The sequence below is a fragment of the Pipra filicauda genome, unplaced genomic scaffold (genome assembly GCF_003945595.2).
Source record: "Pipra filicauda isolate LSUMZ 115617 unplaced genomic scaffold, ASM394559v2 scaffold272_size1030459_pilon, whole genome shotgun sequence".
In the NCBI taxonomy this organism is placed as follows: domain Eukaryota; kingdom Metazoa; phylum Chordata; class Aves; order Passeriformes; family Pipridae; genus Pipra; species Pipra filicauda.
The window spans coordinates 216,262-240,636 of NW_024104390.1; the positions used below are offsets into that span (position 1 = coordinate 216,262).

A 24,375-nucleotide genomic window follows, 5' to 3' on the forward strand; every position below is an offset into this window, starting at 1 on the left:
TCTGATGTGCTGGACCTGCAGCTCTGAGGCCTTTCTGGAGGATGAAGCGGTGACAGGGGCTGGGCTTAGGTGGCCATGCATAACAAAGGTTTGTGAAAACACCTGGGTGGCACTACCCCACCTCTTCGTTTGTACACTGTATGCTTTCAGGTACCACTGGAATCCTGTGCCCAGTGTTGGACTCCTCAGCACCGGACATGGACGTAGTAAATAGAGTCCAGTGAAGGGCTACAAGGATGAAGAAGGGCCTGGAGCATCTTTCACATGAGAAAAGGCTCAGAGAGCTGGGACTGTCCATCCCTGAGTAGAAGAAGCTCAGTGGGATCTCATCCACTTATATACCTAACCTCTCTAGGACAGAGCCTGGCTCTTCCCAAAAGTATCCAATGGCAGAACCAGATACCGTGGGCACAGACTGTAATGCAGGAGGGTCCCTCTACACGTCAGAAACACTTTCTCCCTGTGAGAGTGACCAAGCCCTGGCCCAGGATGCCCAGGGAAGATGTGCATTCTCCATCCTTAGAGATATTCCTGGACATGGCCCTGGGCCCCTGGCTCTAGGCAGCCCTGGCTGAGCAGAGAATTGGACCAGAGGGACCCAGAGTTGCCTCTGGCCTCAGATATTTCTGTGGTTCTCTGACTGCCCAGTGCTGTCCATGAGCCGAACTGGAGCTGCCCCACTGGCAGATCTACACACACATCCCAGATTCACCAAGAATGACCTTGTGGGTGCCTGTTTCCATCCAGATGTGCATGAGCCTGAGGGTCTGCAGCCCCACCTGAACTCCACAGGGCTAACACCTGCATGGCGTTGGGGTCAGGGTTCCTGAACTTCACTGTTTGACCACAGAGAGTGTAAATGTGAGGGTTGTACCCTGGGCTGCTCTGTGGCAGGTTCCTTCCCTGGTACCTGCACGACCTGCCACGGCAAGTCCAGGATGCTGCGTGCTGTCCGGCGCAAGTAGCTGCTCAGCCCCTTGGAGGAGGCATCGCGGACCACTCCTCCACCTGCCCCCACCCCGCCGTCCTCCAGCCGCCGTCTCTTCCGCCGCTCCCGCCGCTGCCGAGCCTGCAGCTCCCACTTCTTCTGGTGGAAGCGCAGCCAGACCAGCCGCTCTTCCTGAGTGGGTTGACAGCATGTATGAAACAGCACAGGCTTCCCAGCTCCACACCGCCATGCCATACAGCCCAGCCCTCCAGCCCCCAGACCCACACTACATTCCTGCCCCAGCTGCAAAGTCACCCCCCCTTTTTCTCAACCAGTGGTTGTATTTCTGTCTCCTGGTTATATTTCTCTTTGTATCCCTGAGCCATGTATGTGCAGAGGGTTTAGGGAGACCCACAGCTTGTTCCTGGCAGCATCCAAGCTGCCTTGATGGACAAGCGCAGTTGCGAGGCATCCCCTGCACGATCTGCTATAAATCTGCTTCACCTACCTTGGTGGTGCCCAGGGGTGGAGGTGGGCCCAGGATCTCCCGCCAGGACTGGGACAGCTCCAGGTCCTGGGACAGCTGTTGGCTTTCCTCTGCAGCAGGGATGCGCTTCCGCTTATTTGCAATAGGAATCAGTGGCTGAGGGATCTTGACAGCCCCAAAGTCCTCTATGTCACCAACTTGTGAGCTGGTCATCCCCTCCACAGGCTGGTTGGCGAGGACCTGAGGGAGCAAGGACAGCGGGAGGATGGGGGCTGCAGGAGTAGAGCCCCATCAGCACAACCAGTACCTTCCCCTCACCCTTTTCACCTGTCTCTTGCCTTCCAAAATGAAGAGCTCGTTGATTTTTTTCTGTTTGTACACGTCATTCTTCTCCAGGAGTTTCTTGTGGAGCCAGTCTGGGTGCCGGACCCGTGGCACTGGGTTCTTTACCTGGAGAGTGGCTCCATATCAGACCGAGTCTCTTGCCCAAAACCCTCCTCTGCCCACTCCCCCACTGCCTCATACCTGCTGCAGGGCTGCAGGAATGGTGATGATTTTCTGGATTGTGCTGCCCAGTCTTTCAATGTAGTAGTCCCAGTCCAGGATCTAGGAAGAGGGCAAAGTTTGGGCAGTGAAGAAAGCCAAGCAGAAGTGCAGCCAGACGTAGGATCAAACAACCTTGTAGGACCTCCCACCCCAGCACCCTGCTTTGTGAGTGCAAGAAGCCACTGCCCAGGTGGTACCTCTGAAGGGACAAGCCCCTATCCCATATCCCATATCCCAGGCCATCTGCATGGACACCTCACTCACCGCACGGATGTTGAAGTCCTGCAGTGAGGGGCTCTTCAGCCATTTTCGGAGGTAGTGTTTGCGCACGCTGGGCTCGGCTTGGAAGATGGCAAGGGGGATGGCTCTGGGGAAGGCAGGGAAACAATGTCCTAGCACTCCACAGTCCTCTCTCCCAGCCTGTGGAGACCCTCCAGGCTTTTTCTCCCATCCCCGAGAGGCCACTGGGCTGTATGATGTTACCCGTCACCCTGCTCGTGGTCTGTGCCAGATTCAGATGACCACCTGACTACAACATACCAGCTCCCTCCCTTCCTGATACCTGCCTGTCCCCTCTTGATTGCTCCCACACTTCCAGAAGCCCTGGCCCCTCCAGGTGGGGTTACCTCTCGGTGACTGGAGAACCCTCTGGTTTCTTAGAAATGATGAAGCGACAGCTCAGCCCTGCGTCTTTCACCATCTGGTCCCCCAAAAACTCTGCCAGGCGCTTGGCAGTGCTGATGGAGGTGGACTTCTGCTCCCCATAGTCCTCCAGCTTGCGTGACATGGAGCGGTTCTCTGAGATGAGCTCAAATAGCTCTGAATCGGGCATGTTGGCAGCCTGAAAGGGAGGGAAAAACCCAAAGTCAGCAAAAACCTAACGATCAAACCTTGCTGCTGTCAGGAAGAGGAAGCACCTACACCCAGCTGGTGTGTCTCTTTACATGGAGCCTGAGAACTGCTTCCTGTAGCAGCTGCAAGTAGGATCTATAGAAAAGAGGGAGCATGGGTTTGAGGCTGGCACCAGTTTGTGCCACGCTGGGCTGTGACAACACAGCTTTGTGTTGTGCACGCAAAGCTGTGCTCACCAAGAACTTGTTGTACAACACCATCACAAAATGAAGGAGTGTAGAGGACCAGACCTAAGCCTTTTTTGTCTTAAAACATTCAAAGTATTGCTACAGGAAAGGTGTGCTTGGAGGAGTGAGTCAGTGTGTTCTAAGCCAACTTATTGGATTGTATGCAATAACATATACAATACTTAGAAGACTCTCAGTGGGCTAGAGCATGGTGCCAATAACACCAAGGTCACAGGTTCAATCCCTGAATGGGCCACTCACTTAAGGGTTGGACTTGATGATCCCTGTGGGTCCCTTCCAACTCAGAATCAACCGTGAACGTCCAGTTCCACCTTGAGATTCATGCTCAATTTCCCCATCCAACTTACTTCCAGGAGGAGGGCTCAAAGGGCTAGCTGTGCATGCATGAACAAATCAGCGCAAAAAGTCTGGTTTACATAAGAGGCATGCACCAGGTTAACTACAGAAGGGAGCAGGTTGGGTCCCCCCTTTCTCTTCCTTTTTTCTCTCTTCTTTCTCCTCTCTTTCACTTTCTTTATCTCATTGTTTGCCCCAGCTCCAAACCATCCACATGGCAGGATGAACACAGGATCTAAGGACTAGTGATATTCTTTGTTTTCTTCCCTTGCTTTGCCTGAGCAAAGCACAGCTATCATATTCTACTCTGTAACGAACTCTCTTGTGGTAGCGGGGAGCTTGTGTAATGGTGTGTTGTGGCTTTTTAGCCATCACCTTGAATATTGGTGTATTGTGGCTTGTGAGCCAGTGCCTTTTGCAGGAGTTTGAGGTGGGAGTTGAGAACTTATTGAAGTGTTCCATACAAAATTAAGGGCTCATTTGCCTCCACTCTTGTGGAAGTCTATGGTAAGAATTGGCTTGTTAGCCACTACCTTTTGAATCTAAGCAGTGTGCTGGTTGCTGGAGTTATGGGAATTGTACAATAAAAACATGAGTTTCCTGACCCATGTCCAGTTTCCTTATTCAGCCCGATGAGAATTTATAATGAACATCATGTAGCTGACCGGTGGGTCGTGACAAGGATCCAGCCATGCACTCTGTCCCTCTCACCCTCTGGTTTCATAGAATCACAGAATAATTCAGGTTGAAAAGTCCTCCAAGTCCAACCACTCCCCAGGTGCCACATCCATACAGCTTTTAAATTCTTCTAGGGATGGTGACTCCCCTACTGCCCATGGCACCTGTGCCAGGGCTGGACAATCCTGTTGGGGATGAAATTTTCCCTATTATTCAACTTATACTTCCCTGGTACAACTTGAGGCCATCCTCTCATCCTTCCCCTTGTTCCCTGGGAGCAGAGCCCGATCCCCACCTGGCTCCACTGTCCTGTCAGGGAGTTGTAGAGAGCAAGAAGGTCCCCCCTGAATCTCCTTTTCTCCAGGATGGGCCTCCCTAGCTGCTCCTCATCAGACTTGTGCTCCAGCCCCTTCCCCAGCTCCCTTGCCCATCTCTGGGCACGCTCCAGCCCCTTAATGTCTTGTTGTGAGGGGCCCAAAACTGACCCCCAGACTGGAGGTGCCTCAGGAGCACCCAGCGCAGGGGAGGAGCACTGTCCTGGTCCTGCTGCCATACCATGGCTGGTACAGCCTAGCAGCCATTGGTCTCTTGCTCACCTGGGCACACCTGGGCTCATGTTCAGCTGCTGTTGACCAGCAACCCCAGGGCCTTTCCTGACGGGCACCTTTCCAGCCCCTCTGCCCCCAATCATGGGGTTATTGTGACCCAAATGCAGGACCTGGCACTTGGTCTTGTTTGAAACTTACACCACTGGCCTCGGCCTATGGATCCAGCCTGTCCAGATCCCTCTGCAGAGCCTCCTGCTCTCCACCAGATCAACACTCCTGCCCAGCTCAGTGTCATCTACGAACTGACTGAGCAAAGCTGTGAAAGAGGCACAAGGGACCACCAACTCCGTGCAAGCAAAGTCCACCCTCCCCACAGTGCTTAGCCAGCCTGGACGCTCTTCCCAGGCTCCACCTTGGAGCACAGACATGCTGAGCTGTGCCTACCTTGCTGTATAGTACGTCCAGCCAGTAATCAGCCACCTTGGCCACCGAAGCATAGACCTCTTCCAACGTGCTGCCTTTCAGAAAGGCTTCGAACACAGATGACTGGAATATCTTCACCAGCTGCAGCTCTCCCCTGCGCTTCACCTCAAACCCCTTCAGCTCAGCCAGGGACCCATCCTCGTTGAACACCGCGTACCTGGGAGAGACAGTGTGAGCAAACCTGGCCTGTACCAAGGGACAAGTCAGGATTCCGCTGGTGTCCCTCCTGCCAGGGCTCTTCTCCCTACGCCATTGTGCCATTGTAATGGTTTACTTTGGCTGAACACCAGGTATCCACTAGGCCTGCGCCCATGTCCCTGCAGAGAAAGCGGACGGGGGGGGAAGGAGAGAGGAAAAGGAAAAAAAACTATGAGAAACCGAAACTGCTAAGAAATATTATTTATATTACACGAAGATAGGCATTATAGGCAGTATGTATACAACAAAGAGCTAAAAAAGAAAATACTTCCCGAACAACTGATGCTTTCTTCCCTGAAACTAGCTTGGCAACCAGAAAAGAAGAGAGCACTGGTTTCCTTTCTGTTTCTGTTGGAGTTGACATAGCATGGTATGGAATATCTTATTGGCAGAATAAGATGATCTAACCTACTTCCATTTCCTTCTCATGGAGTTTCACTAACCCATCACAGCCATCATCCAGTGCATTCAGAGGAGACATGGGGGCATCTGGATAGTCTCAAATATCTAACAGCTGCTCTAGCAACCACTTCAACTTGGTCTAGAAAAGCACATCCGTTCTTGCCCCAGCTCACCCACACTGATTCATAGAACCATAGTGAAAGGGAGCTAAAGATCATCCTGTCCCACCTTGGGACAGGCAGGCACACCTTCCACTAGACCAGGTTGCTCCAAGCCCTGTGCAACCTGGTCTTGAACACTTCCAGGAATGGGGCAGCCACAGCTTCTCTGGGAAACCTGGGCTAGGGCCTCATCACACTCAGAGAGAATTTCTTCCCAATATCCCATCTAACCTGTCCTCTTTCTCTGTAAAGCCATTCCCCCTTGTCCTGTCACTCCAGGCCTTGTCACAAGTCCCTCTCCAGCTCTCTTGGAGCCCCTTTAGGCACTGGAAGGGGCTCTCAGGTCTCCCTGGAGCCTTCTCCTCTCCAGGCTGAACACCCCCAGTTCTCCCAGCCTGTCTCCAGAACAGAGGGGCTCCAGCCCTTGGAGCATCTCTGTGGCCTCCTCTCGACCTGCTCCAGAAGCCACATGTTTCTTGTGCTGAGGAACCCTGACCTGGATAGAGCACTGTGGGTGTGGAGTGATCTTACTCGGTGGAGAATGATCTTAACTGTACACAAGTAGTTGTACACAAGGGTGGGAGGTGAGAGGCCAGGTGGGGAAATGAAGATATTAGGAAGAGGTTTAGAGAGAAGAAGGAAACTCTGTCAACTCCAATAGTGGCAGAGGGGTTCAGAGGAAACTGGATGTAGCCATGCCACACCTAAGGAACACTCCTCCCTCTTGCTTCTTCTCTTGCATTGTTTTTGCCTTTCACAGCCCTGTTCTTATGGGAACCAACAGTGAGGACAGGGAATACTCAAACCTACGTGGCTTGGCCAGCCCTTCTCCTACCTACTCACATTCCCTTTCCTTCCTCTACCTTCAGGCCCTTTTGCATGGAAAGTGACCGGAAATACATGCTATTTCTAACATCCCCAACCTACTGGAAACTAAAGGCCCTGAGAGGAGTCCTACAAGCACAGCCTGCTCAGAGCTGGGCATTACCTCGACTCCTGCAGTGGGGAGGGGAGGGAAGCTGAGAGAGGATGGTGTGTGCTGGTGCTCATCCTGTGGGGGATTAAGCACAAAGAAGTACATAATTGTGAGGACAGAGAGTGCTCGGGGCAGTGACAGCATTTTTTGGAGCCAGACCCAGGTCTGTTGGTTGCCCCCTGAAACACTGGATACTACTGCTCTAGCTCAAGTGCCTGGTTAGGAGGTGGCAGAGAAAGCAGTGAAGTTTGGGTACAACTATCCTATAATGTGACAGTAATGGCAGGATCCAGTCCCTCTTACAGTCAGAGAAGGAAGGGGAAACACCTAGGGAAAGTGTTACTGGAGGTCTGTGAACTCCTGAGAGATAGGAAGGCAGCAACTGCTGAGTTTAATCAGATTAGCTTGAATGCAAGCAGAAATCCTCAGAAGGAAAGTCAAAGTTGTCCTGCACACCTCAGAGCCAAAGAGGGAGATGTCTGGTCACCAGGCTGGAGAAATGTCATTTTGCTGTTATCTGCTAAAATTTATTGCCATAGAATGGCACTGGAGGCAAGTGCGCAGCTGTATTCAAAGATGATTCGATGTAAGGAACTTACCATTTAAAGCCAGTGAGTCAAGCGTGCTGCAGGCTACGGGGGCAAAGACCAACGTGCCCAGGTGCACAAAGGGAACGAGATCCTCACGCTGTTACTCAGGGAAAGGGTAACCTGAAGCTTTGAAATCTCACCTTTTCTTCAGCTTCTTGCCCTCCTCTTTGGAAGCTGGCAGGATCATGGCCAGGTACGGACCATCCACTTCAAAAAAGATGCTGTTCTCCGAGCGCGTGACGTAGGTGAGCGAGGCTGGGTCCTGCAGTTCCTGGTACTGGTCATTGGTGAAGCCTTCCTGTGGGCACAGTCCCAGGAGAACAGCTTCACTCCACAGCTGGCTGGTCACACCAGGGGATGCCCCTAGGACACATCCTGCCCAAAGGGATCCCTCTGGGAACAACAGCACAATTTAGGACTCAAAAATCAAAACATCTGTCCTGCCTGTTGAAAAGAAAAATGCTTTGGACCCTGAAACGATATTCTTTTGTCTTACAGATGCTGGAGTGAGCAGAGGATGTATTTAGACCTTGCTCTGGACTTCCTATCTGCACAGGTGAGTATACACCAAACCTGCCCTCTTACAGACTGCCCCTCTCTGCTGGAGGATGTCGAGCCTCACCCCCTCTGCTCAGATGCTCTCCAGGGCCATCAGCCCTGACACCTCTTGCTACATGAGGAGTGCGGATGGAAGAGGAGCTCTCCCCACTCATCAGGTCTCCATCTCTTTTCCCAAGCTGCAGAGCTGGCCTGGACTGATGTCAAACTCACCTTCACCAGGATGTTCAGCATGGCTCCCGGGTAAGAGATGGTCACCTTCGGCTTCTTGGCATTGGTTGATTTGATGACAAAGTTCTCTGGGAAGCTGTTGGGGAGGACACACCAAATCCCATCAGTATCCAGTTCCAGAGGTCTCCTAAAGAAGGAATAAAGGCCAGTGTCAGGAGAAAAGTGGATGAGAGGTGAGGATCAGCTTTATGTCCCCCACAAAAGCAGCGGCAGCCTGTTGCATCCACTCTCTGTTCCTTTCTGCAAAGAAAATCAAATACAACGGAATAACCATAGCAGTGTCAGGAATCTGAACGTTCATAGAATCACAGAGTCCCAGACTGGTTTGGGTTGGAAAGGACCTCAAAGCTCATCTCGTTCCACCCCTTGCCATGGGCAGGGACACCTTCCACTAGACCAGGGTGCTCCAAGCCCTGTCCAACCTGGCCTTGAACGCTTCCAGGGATGGGGCAGTCACAGCTGCTCTGGGCAACCTGTGTCAGGGCCTCAGTACCCTCACAGGGAAGAATTTCTTCCCAGTATTCCACCTAACCCTTCCCTCTTTCACTGTGAAGCCATTCCCCTTTGTCTTGTCACTCCAGGCCCTTGTCCCAAGTCCCTCTCCAGCTCTCTTGGAGCCCTTTAGGCACTAGAAGGGGCTCTAAGGCTCCAAGCTCTCTTCTCCAGGCTGAACACCCCCATCTTTCTCAGCCTTTCCTCATAGGAAAGGTGCTCCATCCCCCCAAAAGCTTGGGTGCTCCTACATCTGTCCTAGATGCAGATGGATCATCTGCTCATCTCCAGCTCAGCACACACTCACCCAATCTGCTCGATCAGCTCTCTGGCCTGGGTGATGATATTTGCTCCTGTGAAGCAGACGATGCCAGCCATTTCCATGGAGTACCAGCGAGCTCTGTGAGCAGAGAAGTCACAGTGAAGAGCATAATAAGCTTCCTCCCAAATCCAGCTATGGAAGGGCAGGAAGATGCCCAGGGGAAGGAGGGCAAGAAACACATCAACACTGGCCCTGGAACATTGTTCTCCTATGAAGTTCTCTACTTATGATGCTCTAGAAAAGCTGGAGACCCACTAACAGACAAGATTCCCATAATTTAATGTCTGGCAAGAGACTCCAGGATGAGGAGTCATGGGTAGAAGCAAGAGGTACAGGCAGCACCCACCCTCATCTTATTGCTTCAGGAGCAGGTGAAGCAAGTGAATACCTCACCAAGACAATCCTGGTTTCCAAGGGTCCTCTCTTGAGGAGACTGGATTGCCTAGGGGAGACTCACCCTTTCCGCATAACATATCCATAGAAGGAGTTGAGGATGCACTTGTGGGCCAGCTGCAGGGACTCATAGAGGATCTCCATGTTCTTACAGCGTTTCACTTCAGAGGCATCTCCCATCTCCACTGCTGCTGACAGCTTCTTCTTCCACACCTGCACGGTGAGAGGCAGAGCCAGGATGATTTCACGCATCACCACCAGTGGTGGTGATTCCCACTGATTCCCACTCAGTCCCAGTATACCATTGCAACTCTAGAGCAGTATCTTTGCCGAAGATCAGCTGGCATGAGTTAAACATCCCCTTTTCTTTTGCAGCACAGGAGGGGTTGTCCAGAGGCACTTTGTCACTCAGCGGAAGGGACCTGTAGCTCCCACCATCCATCAGAATGCAACCAGCATCAGCTGTGCTGCACCACATGTGGGCAGGGAAGAACCCAATACACTGCCTGCAGCAATCCATGACATCTGGCTAACAGCAGAACCACCAGTGCAGAATAAGCCTCTCTGCCAGCCCTGTGATTCACAGCAGAAGAGGAATCTGGGAGGAACTGCAAAGCAACTGGCCCATTAATTAACTCTGCCAGAGGTAGAGTCCCAGGGTCTCCTAAAATGGTTTGGGTTGGAAGGGACCTTAAAGACCATCTCGTTCCAATCCCCTGCCATGGGCAGGGACACCTTCCACTAGACCAGGTTACTTCAAGCCCTGTCCACCCGGGCTTTGAACACTCCCAGGGATGGGGCAGCCACAGCTTCTTTGGGCAACCTGTGCCAGGGCCTCACCACCCTCACAGGGAAAAATTTCTTCCCAATAACTAATCTAACCCTGCCCTCTGCCAGTGGGAAGCCAATGGAGTAATTCTTTGAGGTTTTCAGCAAGACACAAGAGGTCCCTGGCCTTGCCAAGACAAGTTTGACCAGCAGCTGAGCACAAGCTTGGTACCTTGTGCAGCCCCTTGAACTCATAGCGGCGGTCCCGGAACGCTCGCACCGTGTCCACATAGAAAGAGTTCTCTCGCTGGCAAATGGTGGTGACTCGCTCCTCCACCTTGGTGACATGGATCTTCTTGTACGCCTTGCGGCAGTAATCTGGTCAAGGGAGGAGGCAGATGGAGGTTCTCAGGGCTGGCTGCCCTGCTACAGCGGGATAGGCATAGTAGGGACACGGAGACAGCTAAGCGTCAGGCATTGGTAAACAGGGGACAGTCCTACTGGAAAGGAAGAGGAAGATCCCAGCATGGAGAGAAGCAGCACCTCATTACGGAGATGCAAGGACGAAGGCAGAAATAAACTAATTGTATGGCCCATTAGCAAACTCAGGCTCTGCCCCCAGCCATCTGGAGGGTTCTGCTGGACGGCATCCCTCCAGGTGACGGGATAACATTGACGTTTCCTTTTCATTAACTGGCTTGAATTAGAAGCCTTACAAAAAATGGAACCCTTCGTGTTTCAGCTCAAATCCATGGCTCTCCAGAGACAAAGGGAAACACTGACAGAGGTACCAGTGCCTGGCTCCTCTTTGTAAGCACACAGGAGTCTGCTTGACAGCTTGAGAAGTTCTGAGGCCAGTCAGTCTGACCTCACCCCACAGCCCTGGGAGGGGTCACTAATGCTGAATACCACTCACAGTCCAGGTTGCAAAACACTGCCCAGACCACGACCTCGATTGTTTTTTTTTTACCTGCCAGGCGCTTTTTCTCATACTTGGCCTGTTCTTCCCGGGAGAGTTCGTGGAAGGCACGGGGTGGTCCATCGGGGGACAGTGGAGGGAACTTCTCTGACTCCAGCTGCTGCTGGATGCGATGGTACTCGCTGCGGCTGGCAGGCACTGCGGAGGAGGGCAGTGATCAGTCCCCAGCGATCAGGGGAGAAGTGAGAATTTGACTCCATCTCTGTGGGCTGGACTGCATGGTCCTTCCCGTACTTACTGAACTCTCCTCTCCATTGCCACGTCATCCGGCGCTGGCAGTTGGCACCTGGCTTGTTGAAGTCACAGGCAGCACATGTGGCTTCATCCACCATAGCTGAGGGCTGGACGCAGTGACAGACATACAGGTGTTAGAAGCAATAGGTACCCAAATGACAATTCATGCCAGAACAGGTGCTAGTAGCAAGAGAGCACAGGTGTGAACAGCAGAGATGGTACTCAGTGAGTTCCCCTTCCTGGAGCCTTTCTGGAATATAAAACCCTCAAAACAACAACTGTTTTTGGGGGAAGAGTCCTAGCTAAAGCTGTAGCTCAGTCTCTGCAGACCTGGTATCCGGAGAAGGGCAACAGAGCTGGGGAAGGGTCTGGAGCTCAAGTCTGATGAGGAGCAACTGAGGAAGTTGGGGGAAATCAATCTGGAGAAAAGGAGGCTCAGGGGGCACCTTACTCTCTACAACTGCCTAACAGGAGGGTGCAGCCAGGTGGGGGTTGGCCTCTTCTCCCAGGCAACAAGTGAGGAAAGGGCCTCAAATTGTGCCAGGGGAGGTTTAGGTTGGATATTAGGGAAAATTTCTTCACTGAAAGGGTGATCAGACACTGGCACAGGCTGCCCAGTGTGGTAGTGGAGACATCATCTCTGAAGGGATTTAAAAGCCATATGGATGGGCCACTCGGGTACACGGATTAGTAGGAGTTCTGGCAGCGATAAGGGAATGGTTGGACTCAATGGTGTTAGAGGGTTTTTCCAACCAAAATGATCCTGTGATTCCGTAATTCCGTGGCAGCTTGAGTGAATTTCACACCCAGTCTTATCTGCTTCCCCTCCCCTGGGCAGAAAGTTCAGCCCTTGCTATTAAGGGGATCAAGAGGGATGATCGAGGTCATCTCAAATTAGGAAACAGAAGGTTGATGTTACCCACCTGCAACCTGTTGGTCAGAATGATGTTGGGGTACATGGCCCCCACGTCCAGATGGTATATAAGCGGACACTCAATTCTGTTGGGGACATCCTTCAAGGAATTCAGTTTGACCTTGATTTCATCACAAATCTGTGGCAAGACAAAGGGAAGTGAAACTCAGGCAGGAAGGAGTTACTAAGTCAAATACTTGTTGAATTTGATCCTTTACTTCTTCACAGGAATACCTGCCACAGATTCTGGGAATGGATCTAAAGGACCAAAGGAGAGATCTGGGAATCCTTGACCACCAGTGCTTTAGGTTTTGGTTTGGACCTCAAAGGTGAGCTTTTCTGTAGGGGTACAAGGCAGGGAGCAGCTGCTTCCTAATGCAACACGATCAAGGACTTTTTCAGTGCAAATAGGTTAATGGAGACAACAGCAAAGATCAGAAGTCCCCAGTCTGGTGCTGTCCTCCAAGAAACTTCAGACTTGGATTTGGAGAGGGGTGACCTGCACTTTGTAGCTGATAAAAAGTGGGAACAAGAAGAACATGAGTATTTGATATCTGAGAGGTCTGCCTTCTCTCTAAATCCCTAATCCCTTTCCAGCTTTCTCAGAGCTTTGCTCCTGGTTGAACCTGCAAACGGGAAAGCAGGAACTGCATCCCTCAGATGGCACAGAGACCCTGATCCCCAGGCTGGTCTCCAGTGTCCAGGCAAGGGGATCCTCATGGATTCAGTCTATAGATGAGCTTCTTGGTCTCTCCATGTAGAGCACAAATGGAACCAAAACAAGCACTTACACCTGCAGCTCCAGCCCTTCCCACCCAGCTCAGCTGTGCTGCAGGTGCTGTACCTCCTGGAAGTTGGTGACCTGATCCAAGGGCAGACCCTCCTCCTCCTCAATGGCGTGCCGCAGCGTCTTCTCCACGTGCTGCACCAGGAAGTCGAAGGCAGCAGGATTCTGCAGGGATGTGGGGATGGCAGTGAGGAGGCTGTGGGCAGCTGTCCCTGGCTGCAGACTGGCAGCTCCTGCCCTGCACCCCTGTCCCGCCCTGGCTTGGGGAGCTACAAGCTATAAGGGATATACTGAGGCATGGGGGGAGGTAATGAAGGTAGCAACCTGATCCAGGAACAGGTAAAAGACCCTCAGGAAGGGTTCAGAAGAAGCTTTGTTTAGGAGGGAGGACAGAGGGAGGACAGAACCCCAAGGGACAGAGGCATAACTTCCAAGAACCACTGGCTCAAAAACAAACCTAAAACCCCACCTCACCATCCTCCCTTGCTGTCAACAAGCTCTGGCTTGCTTCCAGTACGTGACACATGTGACACTTGCTTTCCCAGTGAAGCACAGATGGCCACCTGAAGGCCTCCTCCTACCCATTCCCAGCCCAGCTTCATGTGCCCGGGATCTCCTGGAAGTTGTCAAGCACTGGAACAGCCTGTCCAGGCTACTGATGAAATCACCATCCCTGGAAGTGGATGGTTCAGTGGTGGCCTTGGCTGTGTTGAGTTAATGCTCGGACTTGATGATGTTAGAGGGCTTTTCCAACCCTACTGATTCCGTCATTCTAGGTGCTGCCCAAGCCCAGCAGGGACACACTGGAGATACCAACACTAGTGGACTGGTTATCACTCCCAACCATGCTGCTCCACAAGGACAGGGGCCAGCTGCTGGTCCCTTACCATTTTGAAGCGGCAGGGAATGTCACTGCGGAAGACCCCAGATTCCAGTGCTTCCACGTGGCCTCCCACGTAGGTCTCCGAGTCCAGCACATGCCCATCTTCTGTAAGTTTGTTGAATTCCTGCTCCTGCTTGTTGGGGAAGATGATGTTGGCATGATAGGCCTGAACCATCAATAGTGCCTCGCACAGCGTCCCCGATCCTTTTCTTAACACCTGCAGAAGAAAAACCCAAGCCAGTTTTAAACTCAAAAAAGTAGATTTAGATATTAGGAAGAAATTCTTGTCTGCGCAGGTGGTGAGGGAGTGGGACAGGTTGCCCAGAGAAGCCTGTGGCTGCCCCATCCCTGGAAGTGTTCAAGGCAAGGTTGGATGTGGCTTGGAGCCATCAGGAGACCCAGCTTTGCATGGCCATGACTGCAAGTGAACTTGGCATCATCAGCCATACTTCCTTCTGCTCCAGCCCTGCACTACCAACCTTGGGTGTCATCTTCTCATAGACACCTCTCTCCAAACATCCCAGGAGATGTGGGAGAAAGGAGTAGCCTCTAAATCCACCCTCCCTTCCTCCCTGCCACAGGTGCAGAGGGTGCAGTGGGAATCAGATCTGTGGCCAGAGCATCCCTGCAGCAATGGAGACGTAGCTGGCAAAGAAATCATCATTTTGGGAAAGCACTCACCTCATCAGGCTCCATGGGAATGATGGTGCATAAGGCGAAAATGAACGGATGTACATACTTCATATACATGTAGTAGGTAGCAACGGCATCAGACACTGAGTACGTGGCCAGGGTCTGTTGGGGAAGGAGAGAGGCAAATTAATCCCAATCCCATGACAGAGCAGCTCAGTGACAATGATCTTTCATTGCTTCCTGCTGGACGTCCTTGTATCAGCAGTAAGAAGGGAAAGGTGTATTTCTCCATAACCTAGGTTACAAAGAACGTTACTTCCAAAGCCACTTTGCTCTAGCTCTAATCACACAGCGACATGTCATCTTTGACTGGGAAGAAACAGGAAGACACAGAATCCACCCTGTCTGGGACTCAGGAAGCTGCTCTAGGGCTCAGCAGAACCCCTGCCCATGACAGCTGGAGCACTAACCCTCTCCTGTCCCTTCATCAGCTCTTAACAGTGCTTCTGATTTCGGTGGTGCCTGTCACCTCACACTGGTGTACATAAATGCAGAGAATGCACAGTACAACGTCAGGGCCAGAAAAACTTCAGTAGAATCCTGTTCCTTCTCCCCATGAGCTCTAAGGCATTGGTAGTTTGGGGAGAAAGATTGAGTTCACTTCTCAAAATCCACTTTTAACTTTCAGATTCAGTTATACTGCAGCTCCTTTAGGCTGCTTTCCCATAGAGCACAAGGAGGGATTACCTGAGGCTCTTCTGTAGCCATCCGGCACATCTCCTCAGGGTCCAGCTCTACTGGATCGTAACCCAGTTTTGCTTTAGCTGCTGCTTTCAGGTTGTGACTTCCTACTGGGAGGTAACTGTCTCTCTTCACCCACCTGGATAGAATCACAAAAATATCATTTTGTGCAGAGAAAAACCTTAAAAACAGGCTTAGGATTGTGAAGAGGATGTGGATTGCCACGGGGATCTCTCACTGAGGACAGCCCAGTCCCCAGGCACAGTGGGGTACAAGACTGTCCAACTTTAGCTATCCCAACCAGGACAAACCCCACTGTCCATCCCATCCCCAATGCTCAGAATTTCCACCTTCCAGCTCCTCCCTCAGTGGCTTTAAGATAAGCATTTCTCCGCCGAAGAAGACCAGGCAGGACTGCAAGGACATCCAGATATGCTCCAGAGCCCAGACTGCTCTTTCCCATGTGTCATTTCCTCTTCTGGCTGTGCCAGGAGGCTGGTGGGTGAGGCTACAGTCCCTTCCCTGCTCCAATGGCCTGATCTTAACCTGCCCTTTCTCTGACGTCCCCAAATCATCCATCAAACACTTGAGGCTGCAGGGCATGAGCCAGCCCTGGGAGCCCTTCAGGGGAAGACTCGGCAGCTCCTGTGCGAGGCAGCGTGCCAAGGGGAAGAAGACATCACAGAAATGGATTATCACACAGATGAAGAAGGTTCACAAAAGCTTCCAACAGACAGAATGAGAACAGTATTCAAATACAACCATAAACCCAAGAGATAAAGACGCAGCTATATTGTACAGTGGCAGCATTCAGTACCTCAGACAGTCCATGTGGATGCACTGGGATGCCTTGTACTCTCCCTGGCTGTCCTTCTGAAACCCAATTTCCTGATACATGTTCATTCCATGAACTGCTGCTCTTGCTTCCACAAAGGGCCTGGGGAAAGAGGCAGTGTGAAGAAAAGGAGCAGAACAGCCATTTTCCTGCATCTCCAACAATGGTTCCATAACCACTTTGTTACAAACTGCCTAAAGAATTTTTCTTGTGATTTATCTGTGTATCTTGCCATGGGGAAAACTTCCTGCAGGACATGGGGACACATCATCCCTGGAAGTGTCCAAGGCCAGACTGGACAGGGCTTAGAGCAAACTGGTCTAGTGGATGGTGTTTCTGCTCATGGCAACAGGGTTGGAACTAGATGATCTTTAAGGTCCCTTCCAACCCAAACCAGTCTGTGGCTCTATAACAGAATTGCAGTGTGACCCAAGAGGCAAAGCTGCTTGCTCATATCCTGCTCCTGGAGGTGGAAGCATGTGGTTCCTCTCCCCTGCTTCCCAAGGCTTACCTGCACCCCTCTCCCAGTATCCTCCAGGTCTCTTTTGACCCTCTTCCTGCTCTCCCATGACTGGGCTCATCCACACACCAACAATCCCACATTGCCAAGGGTTTAAAGCAGCTCAGGCAGATGGATGGGACTCTTCATTAAGTCCTACTGCCAAGCAACGGATTGGTGAGGATTTGGTGAGGTGCACAAAGTGGCCATTCCACATGGATTCCCCACTGTCTGAGCTATGGAAGGATGTCGAGGATGGAACCTGACCCTGCTCTCCAGCTCAGGTGACACCTTGCCAGCTTAGTTGTCATTCCTGGTCTTACCAGTCAAAGAAGTCTCCGTTGTATGTGACGATGATGGTGGGTTTGGTCTCCTGGACATGTTCAAACCACCTCTGGATTAAATGAGCCTGGGACGAAACAGAAAAGATATGTATTTTAAGGAATTTCATCTCCTCCATGGAGAGGCGGTTGATACCATACAGTTTACTCCACCCTTCCCCTCTCCTCTGCACCTAGCCCAAACTTGACCATTCTTACTTTTATGCCCCAAGACTTGAAAGCCTGGCCAGCCCTACCAGACTCACTGCATTTCTCAGCGAGGCAGTCTACCAGGGAATGAGCTCTCTTTGGCCAACAAGAACCCCAGGCAGGTAAAACTCTACTGAGCGGAACTGACTTACCTCATCTGGTTCATTAAAGACACAAAATGGACCCTCATACTCTGGCTTGGGAGTAAACTCAAAGTCTTCAATGTCCTCTGAGACAATCTCCCTGTTTGTGATCAGGTAGCCCTGAGAAGGTGACAAGGAGGCAGTGAGGACTGGGCTCACAGGCAACCCAAAAATGCTGTCCAAACAATGGGACATTTTCCTCTCAAAAACCAGAGCTTCTGTCAAGGGGGAACAATTGTTTCGGAGTCATCCATTGGCCATCAGAAAGGGAGACCATGGAGAGGCAACATGGGACAACAGCTTTGTTTCTCTCCCTCAGAGAAACAATAGCAACCTGAGCTGGGTGTCACAAAACTCAGGATCATGTGCATCACCCAGACTTTAATTCCATTTCCAGAGCCTCACCATGCAGCTGGCAGCGTGGCAAGCCTGGAGCCAGTAGGGCTGAAGGGGAATGCTGGGCTGTTGCCTGGTTTCGCTGCTGGAGCCTGAAATCACCTGAGGAAACCACCCTGCTAGCCTTACCTGCCCATCAATCATATACGAGATCATCATGATCTGGTCCGTCTCTGCATCAGGAAACTTCAAAGGGAGTTTGGTTGTTTCAATGTCAAAGGCAAGAACAACAGGATCCTGGGCAGAACCAAATTCATTAGAAAATATTCCAGAGCTGACTTGAAGTTAAAGCCCAGTGCAAGTGAACCAGAACCTCCCCTCTAATCATTTTAGTGCTTTATCAACCCAAAAATCATTACCCAAGCCCGGAAACACAGCTTTCCCCCTGCCACCATTGTGTGACAGCAGCAGCATGTCAGAAACCAGTCCCTTGGGTGGACATACCTGGACAGAAGGACCCCTGCCCACCCAGTGCTCACCGGCCGCTCCACGAGGTCATCTCGGCGGGTGATTTCAGGGGGGTAGGTGTTGCCCCGGTATCGCACATTGTACCAGTGAGCCTGTGGAGACAGGAGGGCAGGCAGTGCCTTACTAGAGGGCCAGATCCCTGTGGCACTCTGTTCAGCTGCTGGGGACAGAACTGCAGGAATCACATGCAGCCCAGAAGAAAGGCTCAAACTGTGGCTGTGCATCAATCAATTATCTTTTCCGTGTGTCATTAACTAAGAAGAAACCCAGCAGCACAGGACTAGGCTCTACACATGGAATCATCATTACAGATACCTTTGTGAAGGTCTTGGAGAGAAAAAAAACTTTCTGTGCTTCAGGAGCAAAGCTCTTCCCTACTCACCACATGGATCTTCAGGTCGATGGAGAGGCGAATGTGGTAGGGCACGTCGTACTCTCGCATATCCACAATGTTGTCCATTTGGTTGGCAATTTTTCTAGAGGCTCCTTCCTCATCCATGCTTAGACTGCCTCCACTCAGAGCACTGCAAGAGCAGAGGGAAGCAGCCGCCTTACTAGAGGGCCTGTCTCCCAGGGACAGCCACTGTCACTGGTGACACCAGCAGCAGGAGTCAGGGATAGGAGAGAAACAGAAAATGCTGGATTTTTTCCCTTTTAGTTACAACTAGAAATAAGGTTGCCCAGTGCCTTTCAGGATCCTTTCACAGGGAACAAGCAAACTATTTGAGGTACAGGCATAGATACCACCACATGCCATGCTATGCCATGCCATCCCAGAGGTAGCCTTTGGGATGTGCAGCATGGAGCTGGAAGATCCAGCCTGGAGATGGGTGGCAAAGAGGCACAGCCAGGGCCAGACCCAGGCAGGACAACACCTCTGAGGAAAGCTGGGAAATAATCAAGGGAGTCTAATTATTAAGCGGGTGGTGAGGCCCTGGCAACGGTTGCCCAGAGAAACTGTGGCTGCCCCATCCCTGGAAGTACTTAAGACCAGTCTGGATAGGGCTTGGAGCAATCTGGGATAATGGAAGGTGTCCCTGCTCATTGCAAGTGGATTGGACTAGATGGCCTTTAAAGATCCCACTCCATGATTCTATGAATTATTAACATGAGGGACTGACTGACTGACTTCCCTACAGGGAGCTCCCACCTTGACAACATGGCTGTGTAAACATCGCTCGCCTGGTCCCGCTCCCTGTTTTTCCTCACTGCAGGAGAAATCTCCTTCCGCACCTTCACCAGGTCCTCCACCGTGTTGAAGGATAGCTTGATGTAGTTCCTCTTCAGGCCCACCAAGTGGTTTGGCTGCGAAGCAGCAAGAGAATGGCAGTTCAGGGAGGGGAACCGTGACAAATGAGGGAAGGCCAACGAGACTGATGCAGGTGGAAGAACTGGCCAAAAAAGAGGTGCTGATGGGTGGGAGAATAAAGCACCAAGAAGAGACTCTGGTGGGCATGTCAAGAGCAGCAGAGCAAGGGCCCAGCCAGTCCCACTGATGCAGGCATCTGAGAGTGAGATTCACCCAGGGAAGAAGGAAGAGTGGATCAAGCAGGCATCCCCCTCCCACACTATCCTTCTTCCTCCAACCACTTTAATTCCTACAAGTAATGTGCTGAACACACTGTGAAACAGCTGATATGCTTCAGAAACATAATCACTGATAAGCAATTAGCCATAACAAACACATTTCTGAGACACCACAGCAGCACCAGGAGACTGAAGTCAAGCATGCTGCTTTCCTTCTTTACTCATCCCTTCCTACATCACTAGAGCTGTGCAAGGTCCAAAAAACCCCACTGATTAAGAGCACAGAGGGATACAGACCAAGTCCAAGTCCTCTTTGGGGACAGTCTCCAGCTTTGCAATCTTCCCTTGGAACTTCTTGGAGAGGAAGGAGGACACTTCCCGCTCGCAGCCCTGTCAAGAAACCCTGGAGCTGAGCAGCGTGTCTCTGTCTCTTGGGAGGAGACCATCCCAAAGCAGGCTGCCCAGGAGGTCTCGAGCTCCCCAGGATGCTGTCTTCTTCCCTGGGGATCTCATCTCTGCCAGGGTCCCCTCCTCACCTTCTGAGTGGCAATGTAGAAATAAGGCTTATAGGGCAGGGCCACCTAGGAGAGAGCAGATGGCTGATGGCAGCAGGTTCCCTACTGGGACCCCACACTCCAACCCTCCCCACCCGTGGACCCACCTTGAAGCGGCTCCCGTCCTCCTGGATGAAGTAGTAATCCACCGCACTCACGGACCGCCGGTCCTCATCCAGCACCTCCGTCTGCCCACAGGCACCAAGACCCAACGAGTCCCTCCATGAGACTCGCCCGAGACGCCACTACGGGACCCTCCCACCCTGGAGCCTCCCTCCTGGTAGGGCCAGGGAACCATGGGAGGGCCGGTATAGCCATGGAAACCCCTCCCGCCGTGTAGGGCTGGGGTCTCCTGTGGGAACCTGCTCTCCCGGTCCGACCGGGGGTCTCCCGGGAGACTGTCTCCCCCACGCCCTATGTGGGGTATCTCCGCGGGACACCTCCCCATACCACGGGCCGTATCGGTGCCCTCCCCATGGGACCCCTGTCCCCCAGCCCCACCGGTGGTATCTCCGTGGGACCCCCATTCCTGGTACGCCTAGGGTCTCTCTGTGGGAAATCCCTCCCTAGGCCCTACCGGGGGTCTTCCCACAGGACCCCTCCGTTCCCCATCTGCTGCCTGCTCGCCCCCCGCCCTGCCGGCCCGTACCGGGTGCATGTTGATGAGCCAGCCAGTCCGCTCGCCGGGCTCCGCGGGCCGCTCGAAGCCGAACAGCGCGTCTAGCCGGTCCGTGCGCTGCGCCCGCTCCAGGCGCTTGATCGCGGACAGCGCGGGGGCATCGTCCCGACCGGACCCCGTGCCATCCGCCGGCTCCTGGAGCCTGCCCGCCCGCCGCCCCCACTGCGCTGCCGCGGGCTCGCCGCCGCGGAACCCCATCGCGAGCGGCGCCAGGAAAGGATTTCCCGCGCTGCGCCGCGATCCCGCCAGAGCGAAAGCCCCGCCCTGCGGCCAGAGCACCAATCAGAACGAGGCCCCGCCTCCCCGCGGACAAATCCCACCAATGGCGGGGGGCTCCTGTCCGCGCCCCGCCCCCGTCACAACTCCGGGAGGGGGGAGCGGCGGCCGCGGCCGCTTCCGGCTGCAGGTTTCCTGGAGAACGGGAACGGGAGAGAGGGGTCCACCCAGCGGCACTCCCCGTCCGGCCGCTGGAGCCGGGTTCTGCCCGGGCCGAGGACATGGCTGCTGCTTTCCCCGCTGGGGACTCAGACAGCATCGAAGGTGAGCACAGGTCCCAGAGAAACGCGCGTGGGCACGGACGCAGGACACAGACACAGGACTCACAGGCGCAGGACACACAGACGGCCTCCTGCAACGCGCTGCTGTCATCAGCATCCTGCACAGGAGCCTCATCACACCCCAGCCCCCTCCCCTCCTCCTCTAGGCTGGCAGAGACGGGAGAGACACCCGGGGTTCACAAGCACACACACACTCTTGGGCCCCCCAAGCACCCACATGAGCCCAGTGTCCCCCCAGCAGCCCTGCCTGGACCTCGGCCCTCAGCCCCAGCCCACAGGCCTTGCCTCACCAGCTAGCCCAGCTGGAATTTTGCTGGTGAGTGCACAGACACACACGCCCCCACCCGTGGTTGCAAAGGATACTCTCTAACCCACCAGACACATAGGCAGTGACACAGTTCAGCTCCAGCTGCACAGAGCCCCTCATTCCCTCACACTGCTCTCCTGCCCCCAGTAGCTAGTTTTAGGGACACCATTCCCACACCATGGCTGGAAGTTAAAGACCCTTCAGTCACGCCAGTGGCTGCACTGGGACCCCACTCTCTCCAGCAGGTGACCCCAAATCCCCTGGTGCGCACACAGGCCCCATCACTAGCTGGCACTGGGTCCTTGAAGCACACACCTGGGTCAGAGTGGCATGACACAAAGAAATAGTCAATAAAACATTTAATAAGAAATATAAAAGTTCTGTGGTGACCATGGACAGGGCTTGCCCAAACTGGCCCAGGTTTATGCCCCCTGTTTTATTCCTCCTCGTTCCCCTTCTCATCCCTGTGGGTCCATTCCCCCACCCCTCCCTGTGTCCGAGTCCCCCCAGTTCGCACATTCAGCAGTGGCAAAGCCCAGGCTGATCCTCCTGGGCGGGCCAGCCCCAGTGGGGTTTCTGGGTAGCCCATGGATTAGTGTGTCCCCTTCACTGCCTCCTTTGTCACTTGCTGGTCAGCTCTGTGTCCTTGTCATGAAATGAGTGATGCACCACTCCACCTGTGTTCTCATCCTCCTTTTAATAATACATCCTGGTTGCACTGAGGATCCTCAGCCATAAGGAGCAGAGACACACTCATAGCCTGATTCCACAGTGCTGTGCTTTAGCGATGGTATTCCCCAATTTAGTGTTCCCACTGAAATACTCCAAACAAAGCGCCCTTTGCTCACTCCCACCCCTCCTTCACCCTCCCCCCTGCAGTGGGATGGAGAGGTGAACTGGAGGCACAAAAGGTAAAGCTCATGGGTAGGCATAAGAAAAATGTACTGGAAATAGCAATGAAATGCTAAACAAACTGTAATCATCATGGCTAGGCTTCGCGAACGAAGATTTGGGAAGGCTCTGTCCACATTTGCTACAGGCACGCTGGTGGCTTATGAGGCCAATACGTGACAGACATATCCGATTGCAAAAGGCACAGCAGAAAGACTCCTTAGATGGTGTATTCTGCAATATACGGTTCTTTCTGCGTTGCCTTTTTTCCTTGAGGGTGATCCTGCGTGTGTTCTCAAAGGAGACAGCTGCGTTATAGATGGTGTGTCTCCAGGCCTCCCGATTGGAGGCCAGAGTAGACCAGTTGTGGTGATCAATATGGCCGAGGCTGAGATGTTGTTTCAGGGAGTCCTTGTATCTTTTCTTTGGGGCTCCTCTCATGTGGCAGCCAGTGGCAAGTTCACCGTAAAGCAAGATCTTAGGGAGGCGGTGGTCCTTCATCCTTGAGACATGCCCTGCCCATCGCAGCTGTGTTCTCATCAACATGGCCTCAATACTTGTGACTGCTGCTTGCTCTAGAACAGATGTGTTGGTCACATAGTCTGACCAGTGGATGTTTAGGATTGTGCGGAGGCAGCGTTGATGGAAGCGTTCTAAGAGACGCAGGTGGTGGCGGTAGATGACCCATGATTCGGAGCCATATAAGAGAGTAGACAACACTATGGCTCTGTAAACACTGATCTTGGTGCTTTTCTTCAAGTGTTTATTACGCCATACTCTTTTATGGAGTTTTCCAAAAGCACTATATGCCTTTGCTAATCTGTTGTCTATCTCTCCGTCGATCTTGCCATCTGAGGAGATGAGGCTACCGAGGTAATTAAACTGTTGGACTGATCTGAGCTCTGATTGGCCAATGGTGATGTGAGGATGATGGGGGACTTCCTGAGGTGCTGGTTGATGGAGGACCTCTGTCTTCTTTAAGCTGACTTCCAGTCCAAAGAGCTCAGCAGCCTCTGCAAAGCAGGATGTTAAACGCTGCAGGGCTGCTTCTGTGTGGGCAACAAGGGCGGCGTCATCGGCATAAAGCAGCTCCCGGACAAGATGGTTTAAGGTCTTGGTGTGGGCCTTCAGACGCCTTAGATTGAATAGACTTCCATCAGTACAGTATCGAATGTAGATACCGTCCTGATCATCGAGGTCTGCCGTGGCCCTTTGGAGCATCATGCTAAAGAAGACGGTGAATAGGGTAGGAGCGAGAACGCAGCCTTGTTTCACACCATTCTTAATTAAAAAGGGCTCAGAAAGTGTGTTGCCATATCTGACTTGGCCGTGCTGATCCTCATGGAGTGAGATGATCATTTTAAGGAACTTGGGGGGACAACCTAAACGTTCCAAAATCTGCCACAGACCTTTTCTGCTCACAGTGTCAAAAGCCTTGGTGAGGTCGACAAAGGTTACATAGAGACCTTTGTTCTGTTCCCTACACTTCTCTTGCAGTTGTCTGAGGACAAATACCATGTCTGTGGTGCTCCTGTTGGCTCTGAAACCACACTGACTTTCAGGAAGGATACCTTCTGCTATAGCGGGTATTAGTCTGTTCAGGAGTATTCTTGCCAGGATTT

The 24,375-nt window shown here is 52.6% G+C and overlaps 2 protein-coding genes across 7 annotated transcripts in view; one reads left to right on the forward strand and one right to left on the reverse strand.

Moving 5' to 3' along the window:
- The window catches only part of POLE (DNA polymerase epsilon, catalytic subunit), a 31,200-nt gene extending 10,004 nt beyond the window's left edge, over window positions 1–21,196 (reverse strand). The window contains exons 1-30 of the mRNA XM_027730225.2: window positions 20,969–21,196; window positions 20,427–20,507; window positions 20,302–20,346; window positions 20,063–20,155; window positions 19,389–19,543; window positions 18,621–18,762; window positions 18,250–18,330; window positions 17,900–18,007; window positions 17,384–17,494; window positions 17,025–17,110; window positions 16,185–16,304; window positions 15,374–15,506; window positions 14,675–14,788; window positions 13,998–14,210; window positions 13,168–13,275; window positions 12,334–12,462; window positions 11,415–11,517; window positions 11,168–11,314; window positions 10,430–10,575; window positions 9,494–9,642; window positions 9,022–9,114; window positions 8,205–8,349; window positions 7,574–7,731; window positions 5,068–5,263; window positions 2,588–2,802; window positions 2,226–2,328; window positions 1,941–2,021; window positions 1,743–1,865; window positions 1,437–1,655; window positions 911–1,120 (exon numbers count right to left, since the gene is read on the reverse strand). Coding sequence (XP_027586026.2) covers window positions 911–1,120; window positions 1,437–1,655; window positions 1,743–1,865; window positions 1,941–2,021; window positions 2,226–2,328; window positions 2,588–2,802; window positions 5,068–5,263; window positions 7,574–7,731; window positions 8,205–8,349; window positions 9,022–9,114; window positions 9,494–9,642; window positions 10,430–10,575; window positions 11,168–11,314; window positions 11,415–11,517; window positions 12,334–12,462; window positions 13,168–13,275; window positions 13,998–14,210; window positions 14,675–14,788; window positions 15,374–15,506; window positions 16,185–16,304; window positions 17,025–17,110; window positions 17,384–17,494; window positions 17,900–18,007; window positions 18,250–18,330; window positions 18,621–18,762; window positions 19,389–19,543; window positions 20,063–20,155; window positions 20,302–20,346; window positions 20,427–20,507; window positions 20,969–21,196 — 4,035 coding nt within the window. The remainder of the gene's footprint in view (window positions 1–910; window positions 1,121–1,436; window positions 1,656–1,742; window positions 1,866–1,940; window positions 2,022–2,225; window positions 2,329–2,587; window positions 2,803–5,067; window positions 5,264–7,573; window positions 7,732–8,204; window positions 8,350–9,021; window positions 9,115–9,493; window positions 9,643–10,429; window positions 10,576–11,167; window positions 11,315–11,414; window positions 11,518–12,333; window positions 12,463–13,167; window positions 13,276–13,997; window positions 14,211–14,674; window positions 14,789–15,373; window positions 15,507–16,184; window positions 16,305–17,024; window positions 17,111–17,383; window positions 17,495–17,899; window positions 18,008–18,249; window positions 18,331–18,620; window positions 18,763–19,388; window positions 19,544–20,062; window positions 20,156–20,301; window positions 20,347–20,426; window positions 20,508–20,968) is intronic.
- A 232-nt stretch (window positions 21,197–21,428) lies between these two features.
- Window positions 21,429–24,375, forward strand: part of AIFM3 (apoptosis inducing factor mitochondria associated 3) — a 55,224-nt gene continuing 52,277 nt past the window's right edge. For 3 of the 6 annotated variants that reach the window (XM_039382496.1, XM_039382500.1, XM_039382503.1), the window contains exon 1: window positions 21,430–21,538. The gene's annotated coding sequence lies outside the window, so the exon portion shown is untranslated. Of the gene's footprint in view, window positions 21,539–24,375 lie in introns of all 6 variants that reach the window. The other 3 variants (XM_027730209.2, XM_027730212.2, XM_039382501.1) reach the window with 2 other exon arrangements.